This window comes from Pelophylax lessonae (genome assembly GCF_965119305.1).
Source record: "Pelophylax lessonae genome assembly, chromosome: 10".
In the NCBI taxonomy this organism is placed as follows: domain Eukaryota; kingdom Metazoa; phylum Chordata; class Amphibia; order Anura; family Ranidae; genus Pelophylax; species Pelophylax lessonae.
Genome location: NC_138777.1, coordinates 206,877,542 through 206,889,751, shown reverse-complemented (window position 1 = coordinate 206,889,751; position 12,210 = coordinate 206,877,542). Strand labels below are relative to the sequence as shown.

Genomic DNA, 12,210 nt, shown 5'->3' with positions numbered 1-12,210 from the left:
ACATGTATATTAAAGAATAGCGCACACATGCAAAAGAAATGACTATCAAATATGAAGACAATCCATAAATAAAAATGGGGATTTAGTCCCACCATATGGCCATATCGTTCTCAAGCCCACCACTGCGTCAAAGTACCCCATTATCAGTGGGTCCTACACTATCCATAAAAAAGGGGTGAATCCAGCCTCTCTTACCCTTGGAGACAACACTCCTTGCTGGGAGAGATGTGCTAAAGCACCACAAGGGACTCCTATATCTACTTGATAGTGGACACTGTTAGAGTACAGGTGTGTGTGGGGGGTGGGGTGCTCAACCTCAGAAGTCTGGTCAGACCGAGGACGTCTTTTAAATTTGGCCTGGTTGGAAGAGGTTAATCTGTGTTTTAATAGACATTTTGTGTATTTTTCCATTTGTTGCATTGGGGAGCATTTTAACATGTGATCAGGGGGGAACACCTTGTTGCCACTAAAACAGGAAGTTTAAAAAAAAATTGCATTGACCTAACCTCAGGTGTCTACTGTCTAGTTAATACGGAGATTTTTTTTGAATTTTTCGGAATTTTATCTGTACCCCTAAAGTCTGTCTTGTGCAGTTGCTCCCCCATGCACTCATGTTCTGTTTTTTTCACCAGGTCGCTCAGTGTGAGCAGCGTCTCTTCTGTCTCCAGTGTTTCCTCCAGCAGCAGTTCTGTGCGTAGCGCCGACTCAGATGACATGTATGCCGACCTCGCCAGCCCCATCTCCTCAGCAAGCTCACGATCACCAACTCCATCACAGCAAAGGAAAGAAAAAGGTAACTGGGCACTTTTATCTGAACCCCTTCCTGCCTTGTCCCAGCATCTCTAACAATAGCATGAAGACTCAGCCCATCACATAACCCTTATGATTGGCTGTCAGTGGCCGCATGATCAGGAGCTGGTTCCGCTGGCTGCCAAACATTAGTGGAGACCAAGAGCTGCATTTTGACAGCTCGTCCCTGTGCTGGGAGCACACAGTGAGCAAGCTCTTAACACAAAAAACTCCACTACCTGTGGATGCATGTGTGGCATGTTGACATTAAAGAATACACCCTTTGTTCCTGCACATATGCATTACTTTGGCAGCAACAGGTAAACATTAAAGTTAAACTATTGACACAACAACTTACATGTAAAGTGGAATTCCAGCTTACACTTAACTGGCTAACTAACCTGCGTAAGATAGATATATTTACATACCTTCTAACAGACTGCTTCTCCAGCTACAAAGGATATAAATCCACTTTGTGTGCACCAAATGTCTTTGCAATTTGAGATATTACCTTGTAGTGACATCATCACCGTGCTGTAAATAGCCTGGGCAGAGCTATGGGAGGGGTCCAGTAGGCTCCACCCACTACTGGCCACCTTACAGAAAACTACTACAGAGGGCAGAGATAAGACTAGTCACCCTGCACAAGCCAGTCTTATTGCTTTTATATCTGTTTTTTTTTTTTTTTTTTTAGGTCCCTCTGAGAAAACCAAAAAGGAGGGCCAGCGGCCTAAAGACGACAAAAGGGTGCGGGAAGACGACAAAAGGGTGCGGGAAGACGACAAAAGGGTGCGGGAAGACGACAAAAGGGTGCGGGAAGACGACAAAAGGGTGCGGGAAGACGACAAAAGGGTGCGAGAAGACGACAAAAGGGTGCGAGAAGACGACAAACGGGTGCGGGATCCCGTCGCACCGCCAGTAAAAGCGCCAGCTGTCGCAAAGCCATCGAAGCCGGTCAGCGGTCCGAAAATATCCATTCAGCCTGCCGCCCCTCTGCCGGCCCAGAGTGTCTTCAGTGCTCACAAGGAAATCAAACTGACTCTGCTGAGCAAGGTGATGTCCTTTTTTGTATTATCAGGGTGTAACTTAACCACTTCCCGCCCGCCCTATTACAGATTGACGGCGGGAATGTGGTTGAGTTATCCTGACCGGACGTCATATGACGGCGGCAGGATAACTCCGCTCTGGGCGCCCCCCGGGGGCGCGCAGAGCGGCGATCGGTGATGCGAGGTGTCAGTCTGACACCCTGCATCTCCGATCTCGGTAAAGAGCCTCTGACGGAGGCTCTTTACCATGTGATCAGCCGTGTCCAATCACGGCTGGTCACATAGTAAATAGGAACAGCCGTTGATCGGCTTTCCTTAGTTCGTGCCTGACAGGCACGAGTAAAGGAGCGCCGATCGGCGGCTCCCCTGACAGGGGGGGGGGTCGGCACTGGTAATCAGATCATTGATTACCAGTGCAGACCCTCGGGGGGGGGGGATGCCACTAGATCCACCAGGGATGCCCACTATGACCCCAGGGATGCCCACTATGACCCCAGGGATGCCCACTATGGCCACCAGGGATGGCAATCAGGGCTCAGGGAGCCCCCCATTGCCCTCCCCATCAGTTATGCCCACCAGTGTCCTCCCTATCAGTGCTGCCCACAAGTGCCCATCACTGCCATCCTTTAGTGTCGCCCACCAGTGCCCATTATTGCCCACCAGTGCCGCCTATCAGTGCCCATTAGTGCCCATCAGTGCCGCCTGTCAGTGCCGATCAGTGCCGCCCATCAGTGCCCATCAGTGCCCACCAGTGCCGCCTATCAGTGCCCATTAGTGCCCGTCAGTGCCACCTATCAATGCCCGTCAGTGCCACCTATCAGTGTCCATCAATGCCGCCTATCAGTGCCCAGCAGTGCCGCCTATCAGTGCCCACCAATGCTGCATATCTGTGCTACCTATCAGTGCCACATATCAGTGCCGCATATCAGTGCCGCCTATCAGTGCCACCTATCAGTGCCACCCCATCAGTGCCACCCCATCAGTGCCACCCCATCAGTGCCTCCTCATCAGTGCCTGTCAGTGCAGTCTCATCAGTGCTCATCAGTGCAGGAAAAAAATTATTTATTTACAAAATTGTATAACATAAACAAAATTTTTTTTTTTTTTTTTTAAACTTTTCGGTCTTTTTTTATTTGTTTAGCAAAAAGTAAAAATCGCAGAGGTGATCAAATACCACCAAAAGAAAGCTCTATTTGTGGGGGGAAAATGACATAAATTTGGTGAAGGTACAGTGTTGCATGACCGCGCAATTGTCATTCAAAATGCAACAGCGCTAAAAGGGGAAAATTGGCCTGGGCGGGAAGGGAGGGAAGTGCCCTGTATTAAAGTGGTTAATCTGGATTATCTTTATTTGTAGTCTAGCTGAGCCAAGCTCGGGTCTTACAGCAAACCTGTGTTTTGCTCCTATATAGTCAATTATTTGACGTCACACCATACTCATTGTTTCATCATGGGATCCCCCAGTTCACTGGGGAGAAATGTGCATGTAGCACTTGCCGAGTTAGCGTAGTTTACAGCATGCACCCCACAGATCACGGCTGTGCCCTTTAATGAGCTCAGAGAGAAGGATTTTACAGGGAGTACAAAAATTCGCTTTTTACTGGCGAGACATTTTTTATCAAAGAGAAGTTTGGTCAAAGTTTTTTTTTTTTTTTTGCTGTACTTTTTCGTCGGTCATATGAGTGTATTTAATTTTCGTCCTCCTGTGACCCAGAGTCAGCCGATAGGCTATTGCCTGTTATTGGCGGACAAAGCAGATTCACTACAGGCTTTCGACTGATTTTGATGGGAACCACCCAGGTGCCTGATTGACAGCTGCATCTGTCCCCTCTACAGCCCGGCGCTGTGGTGAGCACTGGAAAGGTAGGGCGAAGAGCGGTGCTTGACAGTCACTGCCCTCTGCTTGGAGCAGACTGAGAACTGAATGATCGGCAGTGATGTGCCTTCTCAGTTCTGGAGCTTGGAGCTGACATGGGACAGCTGCAGCAACAAAGGTGAGTATATAGGTTGTTTTTGTTTTTTTTAGAACCCCATACTATTTCAATTGTTGCACTGCAATGTTGTACACATCAGCGACTTATAGATGTAAGCTAATTTGCGAGGTAAATAGATCACAAAACTGAATGTGGCCGGAGGGCTTTGAGCCGCAGTTTGTTTACACCTGAATATTTTATTATAACGGTAGCTTTCTCATCTGGCGCACTGTACAGCTCACTCCATAGCGGCAGCACATTCCTGGAATTCCTCCCCTGTACCTCAGTCATTTCTAATTTGTCATTAACCAGCAATAGAAGACTGAGAGCCCTGGCACGTGTCCAAGGTGCATAATATCCGGGTAACCACAGGAGCGGCCTGGAAAGCCCATTCACACCACACTGCATACCACACAGACGGCGAGCTGTACTTTCCTGTGCCTGATTGCTTTATACACGGAAGAGTTTGTACAGGAACCGGAAAAGCCAGGAAATCAGAACTTCTTATTTTTCTCTTTCGTTCATTGACGGACACAGCTCCTGATTCTTCTTAACCATTGGGTTATACTGCCCCCTACAGGAGTAGGACACTAGGCAGAAAAAAGCTGGACTATGCCTAATTGCCTATGGGTAGTCCACTCTTAGCTATAGGCACTCAGTTTTTTTTCTGCCTAGTCAGGAGTAAGGACCTAGCTCCTTGCTGGGATCTCTGGTCCTGGCAATTTTTTTCCTTTTAATTGTATTTTTTCCTATCTGTTATTTTTGTCCTGTGAGAATCTACAATCAACTTCCGGACTGGGCAACGGACTGGATAATCTAGATCCAGAGGGTCCCCCCCAGTCTGGCCAGCGAGCGCGCGCAGACCTCGGCTCCATGCTAGGTTGGCTGTGACATAGTCCCAATGGGCGGGTGCGCATGTGACCTGACCTCAGCCTGAGTCACAGCAATCCTCCTGGTCGACAGCCACCCACATACCGATGGAGTAGTGGTCTGTCAAGAGCGGTGCCCACCCTGTTCCTGGTATGGTAAAATTTCAGTGGTCACTGTTTGTCCTTAGACTGGCCCCCCCTTCCCTCTAAAATTTCAGTGGTCACGGTTTGTCCTTAGAACGCCCCCCCCTCTCTCCCCCCCCCCCGCTCCCTGGGTAAGGTTATGAGCTTATAAAAACTAAAATTTAGGCCGCGAATGCGCTCTATTTGGCCATGCAGCTGAGTCGGGAGCCTCCATTGGGGGGGGGGCATGCCTCTCTTGGAAGGGGGGGCGCTGTGGGGGTGCTTTATTTTTTTATGGCAGCCATGCCGCCGTTATATTGGAGGGCCCCTGCCACTTTTTAGCGCTGCGGGACCATCAGGGTACCCTGCCTGCGCGTCCGTGTCACAGCGGGAGGCCCCCTTTTAGCCATGCTTGAAAAGGTGCTGGATGATGCACGGATTGTGTCAGTGTGTGATATTTTAAACATGGCAGAGATGCTGTGTTGGAGGAGCCGGTCCCTTTTGGCACCACAAGCCCTCCACAGAGGCGGGGGGTGTTGCCCTTTCCCGCTTACTTTGACTACATTGTCACAAAACAGTGATGTTGTTAAAAACACACTCTTGTGGTCCCTAAGCATTTTGCTACGCGGTATCCTTATGAGGATTCCCTGCTTAAAAATTTGACAGTCCCACCTGTGGTGGACTTGCCGGTTTCCAGGTTAAATAAGCTACCTTAATTCCGGTTGAGGAGTCCCCGGCTTTTAAAGATCCGGTTGATAGGAGATCGAAGGCTCCGGCCTGCCATATATTTTCACTGTGGCTGCTTCGCGGCTTTTAGGCTGGCTTACTATTGCCCTGATGTCGCAAACTCTGATCGAGATGGCTAAACTTTTACGCCGGGGCGTGGGGGGGAAAGCCCTTCCCCCTGCCTTTGCGGAGCTGGCAGATCAGTTGGTCCTGGGGCTACAGTTTATCTGTGATTCTTCTTTGAATGCGGTTCTTTAATTTCTAGGCTGTCTGTATCAGCAGTGGTCCTTCAGGCATATTATCTGGCTGAAATGCTTGTCTGCGGACCAGACTTGGATGACATCATTAAGGGTCTTTCAGGGGGGGGGGGAGAGTGCTCTACTCTTCTTCCGCAGGCTACCAACGGCAAGGAGCCCTGTCGTAGACACGGGCCATTCTTTTCGGTTTAAAAGAGGCCTTTTCATCCCTCAGGGTCTCAAGACAAGAGATCAAAGCCCTTCAGGGCCTCCACCGGATGTTCCAGGAGGACCCGGTCTGGCAAGCCACTAGAGGGCTCTTCCAGACCTGTGGACAAGCTTCCTCTGCGTGAAGGGGTGCCCTAACCCATATCTGGGGTGGGGGGACGTCTTCGCTGGTAATTCGGTCTGGCTACAATGTCGAGTTTTGGTCTTATCCTCCAGAAAGGTTCTTCCCTTCCAACCTGCACTTGTCCCCAGATCGCTTACGGGGGTCTCTTTGGGCAGTGCAAAACTTGTTACGTCAATCGATTATTGTTCCGCTTTCGGAACATTTTCAGGGGTTTTACTCAAACCTCTCTACAATTCACAGGAAGGAGGAAGGCATGGTACATCCAATTCTGGACATCAAGGCACTAAACTGCTTTGTGTTGGGGCACAGAAGTTCCGAATGGAGTCTATTCGCACGGTAGTGGCGTCCCTACGTCAGGGGGATTTTCTCGCTTTTGTCGACATCAAGGACGCCTACCTTCACATTCCAATATGTGCCAGTCACCAACGCTTCCTCTGCTTTGCCGTGGGTGAGGAGCATTATCAGTTTGTGGCGTTACCCTTTGGTCTCCCCTCCGCTCCTCTGGTCTTCACAAGTGTTGACCCCAGTGCTAGCATTGTTGCGTCAGCAAGGTCTCCGACTGCTCTGATGGACAACTTGGAGATTACTCTGTGAACTCTGGGGGAGTTTGGTTGGATTCTGAACCTTCAGAAGTCTGCTCGAATTCCATCCACAAAACTGGACTATCTGGGTTTTACTCTGGACTCAGTCTTAGCCAAAGTGTTTCTTCCTCTGGAACAACTCCGTCAGCTACTGTTGCCCAGCAGATGGTCATCCCAGGCTTGCATGCGGGTGCTGGGCCTGATGATGTCTGCCTTCGGGGCGGTTCCATTTGCACAGTTCCACATGAGATCTCTGCAAAAAGATTCTGGTAAAATGGGACAAGAATCCAGAGTCTCAAGAGGTGGCTTCATTCTCCGGCACTTTGACAGGGAAAATTCTGTCTTCCCCTGTACTGGACTGCTAATCAATGTACTGGAACTTCAAGCGATTAGACTTTTTCTGGATTATTGGACAATTCGTCTTCAGGGGTGTCCTGTGCAAATTCAATCAGACAATGCCATGGCAGTGGCCTATGTCCATCACCAAGGGGGCACAAGAAGTGTCCTGATGGCTCAGGAAGTAGCTGGCATTCTAAGGTGGGCAGAAGATCATTCCAGCCCGCTCTGTTGTACACATTCTATGGAAGGTACAGAGGTTTGTGACACGGTCTCGAGATCCTTTGGCCGACGCCACAGATGCATTAGTGGCTCCTTGGAGTCAAAATCGTCTGATTTACGCCTCCTCCCCCCCCCCCCCCCTCATACTTCTGCCAACAATCCTGTGCAGGATCGAGGCAGAAGGGATTCCGGTCATTCTAGTGGCCTCGCCGTTCTTGGTACACCGATCTGGTACGGCTGGTCGCTAATGCTCTTTGGAGACTTCCCCTCAGGAAAGATCTGCTGTCCCAAGGGCCAATCTTCCATCCTGCTTTGCTGAAAGCCAGGTGCTGAAGGATAGAGGTTTGTCTGAATCAATGATTCCTACGCTGTTAAAGGCTAGAAATTCTACCTCTAGGAAGATCTACCATCGTACTTGGAAGACGTACACTGTGTGGTGTGGATCTCTTGGGGTTCTCCTTTGCTCCTTTTCGGTGGCTCGGATCTTGGCTTTCTTCCAACCGGGGGTTGAGCAGCGCCTGGACTTAAGTACCATCAAGGGCCAGGTTTCGGCCTTGGCGTTTTTCTTTCAACATCCATTGGCCACTCATTCCTTGGTGCGTACCTTTATCCAGGGAGTTCAACACTTGGCTTCTCCAGTGCCGCTGTAAGAACAATTTGGTGTTGTCAGTTCTCCAGAAACCTCCATTCTAAAATATTTGGGAGGTTCCCCTGCTTACCTTGTCCCAGAAGGTGACCTTTTTGGTGGCTATTACTTCTGCACGCAGGGTGTCGGAGCTGGCGGCCTCTTGTTGTTCACCTTACCTGGTGGTTCTTTGTCCCTGTCAGTTGTTCCTTCCAAAGGTCGTCTCTTATTTTGAATGAAGGCATTGTGTTGCCTTCCCTATGTCCCAGGCCTTAACATCCTATGGAAATTGCCTTGCATTCCCTGGATGTGGTTCGGGCAATCAGGGTGTACCTGGCAGCTACGGAGTCTTTTAGGAAGTCAGACTCACTATTTACTCGCGAAAGGACATCGGAAAGGGTTGGCCGCTTCTGCTGTGACCATTTCCAGATGGATCAGACAGACGGTGGTTCAGGCCTATTGCATCAAGGGTCAGGTTCCTCCTTTCCCTGTTAAGGCACACTCTACTCGGGCACTTAGTGCCTCCTGGGCCTTCCCTCTTCAGGCTTGAGTGATGCAGGTTTGCAAGGCGGCCACCTGGCCATCTGTGCACACTTTCACAAAGTTTTATAAAGTGGATGTGTTTGCATCTGTGGATGCTTCTTTTGGCCACAAGGTTTTGCAGGTTGCTGTTTAGAGGACCTGTCCTTTTTGAGGGTGTATGGTGTTTTTCAGGTGAGATTGAGTTATTTATGATTGAGCTCCATGTTAGCTGGTTGGCTATGGTTAGCCTTGGGATTTTGTTTTCTGATGTTTTTTCACCCCTCATGTTTAACACTGCTTTGGGACGTCCCAATGGTTAAGAAGAATCAGGAGCTGTGTTCGTCAATGAACAAAAGAGAAAACTGTAAAATCCATTTCTCTGATGTTCATTGACGTACACAGCACCCACCCCTCTGTGGAGTTGGCTTTCTTCTGACACTGTAACAAAACAGTGCCTATAGCTGAGAGTGGGTTTATACCCTCTGGGGCTGCACATAGGCGTAGTCAACCTTTTTCCTGCCTAGTGTTCTACTCCTGTAGGAGGCAGTATAACCCAATGGTTAATAAGAATCAGGAGCTGTGTCTTTCAATGAACATCAGAGAAATGGATTTTACGGTAAGTCAAATATCACATTTTTTCTAGCTCACTTAAAAAACAATTTTTCCGGTTAATCAAAAACTTTTTTTTTTTTTTTTGTAGCTTTGCATAGAGTGGAGATAGATTAGAACACCTGTCAGTTGTTGTTGCTCTCTGTGCCCCGTTAGGGAGAGTTGCACTCTTTTTACTCTGTTTACCATTATTGAAAGTGAAAGTAAAAGGAAATTCCAAATTTTGGGTTGTCCCCAGAAAAGTAATACAGGATCTTCCATGGGGGGACACTAGTTCTGGTGAGCTGGGGTTCCCCAAGTAAATCATTTAATTTGCAGAAATTTCCTCTCACTTCCTATTTGGCTATGGGACAGGAAGTGAATGGAAATCTTCACAATGGTACACGGATGGCGAAACAAAATCTGACGGGTTCTAACTCTCCTGTGCTCTATCCAAAATGAAAAAAAAAAAAAAAAGTTTTGCTTATAGTTCTACAACCTGTCATGTGTATGGGAAAGGGATCCCCTCCCAATTCGCCGTCACTTCCTCTAGCAGGAGCACATGGAACTGACATCTCCAGTTATTGGAGAACATGTGACCTTTTCACTTTACACAGTGCTGTGCCTAGCAGCCAATCGCTGGGTCCAAGCACTGTCACGTGACCAGGGGCTTGGTGTCGGTGGCTCCTAAGTGGACATCAATTTCAGCAACTCCTGCAGAGGGAGTGCTGTAAGGGTCCAAGGATGGCCTTTTCAGAGTCAGTTAACTTGCCCATGGGACGTGCCATGGCTGTTAAACCCTTTAGCTTCAATAAGTTGATTCTCTGAAAAGCATTTTAAAGCTAAAGTGTTTTATACACATCCATGTGAATTTGATGTCCACAACTGGTTAATTAAAAAAAAAAAAAAATTGGTGTGAATAATAAAGGTCAAGGCGGTCTGGATTCTTTGTCACCCTTCCAGTTGGTGCAGTAAGTGCCATCCAAGGGGGACTCCGGCTGTATCTCCTCAATCTGCGTCCATCTCATTAAATGATCTCTTCTTCTCCTCCAGGGCACAGATAAAGGAAGTAGGAAAAGATATGAACCTTCTGATAAAGATCGGCCGAGTTCACCGCCCGCTAAAAAGTCCAACCTGTCCCCAGAGCGGGGTGAGTATGACACGCGACTCATGTCTAGTCCTCTTCACACTGGGAGGGCAGAACATCCTCGAGGGCCACTCTGCGCAAAACTGATCAATGTTTGATTCATCCTTGATTGTTTTTCTGTAGAGGTCTCTTATTGCAGAGGTCTTTGCGGTACATTTCATTCTTCATATGATACAATACAGAAGAGTGAAAGTCTCATTCAAATTAGTCTCTGCATCAGAGGAGATTACACTCTAGTTTCGTTGCTCCCCCCTCCCCAGAGTCACACACTATTATTATTATGCATTTATATATGAAGGTTTTCTATTGGTTGAACTAGATGGTCTAAAACGAACTATGTAGCTATATAGCTCCAACCATAGTGCTGTGCAGAAGACACTAAGTCGGTCACATCAGTCTTTGCACCAGAGGAGATTACACTCTAATGCCCCCCCCCCCCCCCCAGTCACCAACTATTTTTATTATACATTTATATAGCTCTGACAGAGAACACTGAGCCGATCACGTCAGTCTTTGCATCAGAGGAGTTTACACTCTCTGAACTCTAGCTTTGAGATATTAATTGGACTTGATGTTTTTATCCTTTGTTGATGAGATATTATTATGCCTATGCAGTATATGGGACGCTCCTTTAGTAACCATTTTATATCGTATATGATTGCGCTGCACTTTCTACATTTATTCTTAATAAGGGCTTTTATGTGATTGTCCTTTAGTGTTCAGCTGCTTATCGTAGTAGATTCATTAATTTGGTTGGTTCAGCGCTGAATATTTATTTAATGTAGTTTAGACATGAATGGCTGTATGTTGTGTTTTTTTGAGGGGACAGCAAATTTACACTGTTGTACAAGCTGTACACTCACTACTTTATATTGTAGCAAAGTGTCATTTCTTCAGTGTTGTCACATGAAAAGATATAATAAAATATTTGCAAAAATGTGAGGGGTGTACTCACACTTGTAAGATACTGTATATAAATGTGTAAAAGTGTATGACACATTGCAAAGCACTGTACTGTGAATGAGTTTGTGTCTGTGTACAGCACTGCGCTATAAAGCTTTAAAAATGTATAAGATAATGTGTGATTTGTGAGGGTACATTATAGCGTATTCTTGTTTGGTGCAGAAACCAATGTGACTGGCTCATTGTTCTCTGTACAGTGCTGCAGTGTGTGTAAGAGCTTTAAAAATATGCAGTAGTAATAGTCTGTAAATGTGGGTGACCATAAGTGTAAGCTCCTCTGTTGCAGTGACTGGCTCAGCGTTTGTAGAAAAAGGTATAATTTGTCCTCGGCATGAGGTGACTAGAAGCTGCAGGTGAATGGGATGTCCCTGGGGCGATTGTCTTTCTCACACTGCGACCTTATCTCCTCTCCCACAAGCCTGACTGACATGCTGCTCAGCCTTCCTCATGGTGGCTTGTTATTCCACACGTCGGCAGTATTTTTAGCAGCATGTTGACTTAGCAAGGTTGCCTTTCCGAATGGAATAACCTAATTTTAGACTTAAACTATATTTCTACGTAAAACGCATGTAAACACTTTAATAGAACTAATATTTATCTTTCGTTCATTGACGGGCACAGCTCCTGATTCTTCTTAACCATTGGGAAATACTGCCCCCATACAGGAGTAGGACACTAGGCAGGAAAGCTTGACTACACTGGGCAGTCCCAGGGGGTATACACCCACTCTCAGCTATATGCACTTTTTTTTTTGCCTAGTCAGGAGTAAGGACCTAGTTCGTTGCTCGGATCTCTGGTCCTGGTGATCTTTTTTCTTTTTAAATTTAGTTTTTTCCTCTTTGTTGTTTTTGTTCCTGTGAGAATCTACAATCAACTGCCAGACTGGGCGACGGACTGAATAATCTGTAACCAGAGGGTCCCCCCAGTCTGGCCAGCAAGCACGTGCAGACCGCAGCTTCGCCCTAGGTCGGCCGCTACATATCCTCACCGGATGGGGGCTGGTCTGCGAGTTAAACGTCTTGTGACGACACATACCACCTGGCCTCAGCCTGAGTCGCAGTGTTTCTCCTGGCTGACAGCACCCACATTACGATGGAGCGGTGGTCTGTCCG

General features: G+C 47.6%; 1 protein-coding gene across 1 annotated transcript in view; it reads left to right on the top strand.

Annotated features, from left to right (window-relative positions):
* Positions 1 to 12,210, top strand: part of ZC3H18 (zinc finger CCCH-type containing 18) — a 175,912-nt gene that overhangs the window by 155,434 nt on the left and 8,268 nt on the right. The window contains exons 13-15 of the mRNA XM_082271053.1: positions 633 to 793; positions 1,484 to 1,842; positions 10,042 to 10,138. Coding sequence (XP_082127179.1) covers positions 633 to 793; positions 1,484 to 1,842; positions 10,042 to 10,138 — 617 coding nt within the window. The remainder of the gene's footprint in view (positions 1 to 632; positions 794 to 1,483; positions 1,843 to 10,041; positions 10,139 to 12,210) is intronic.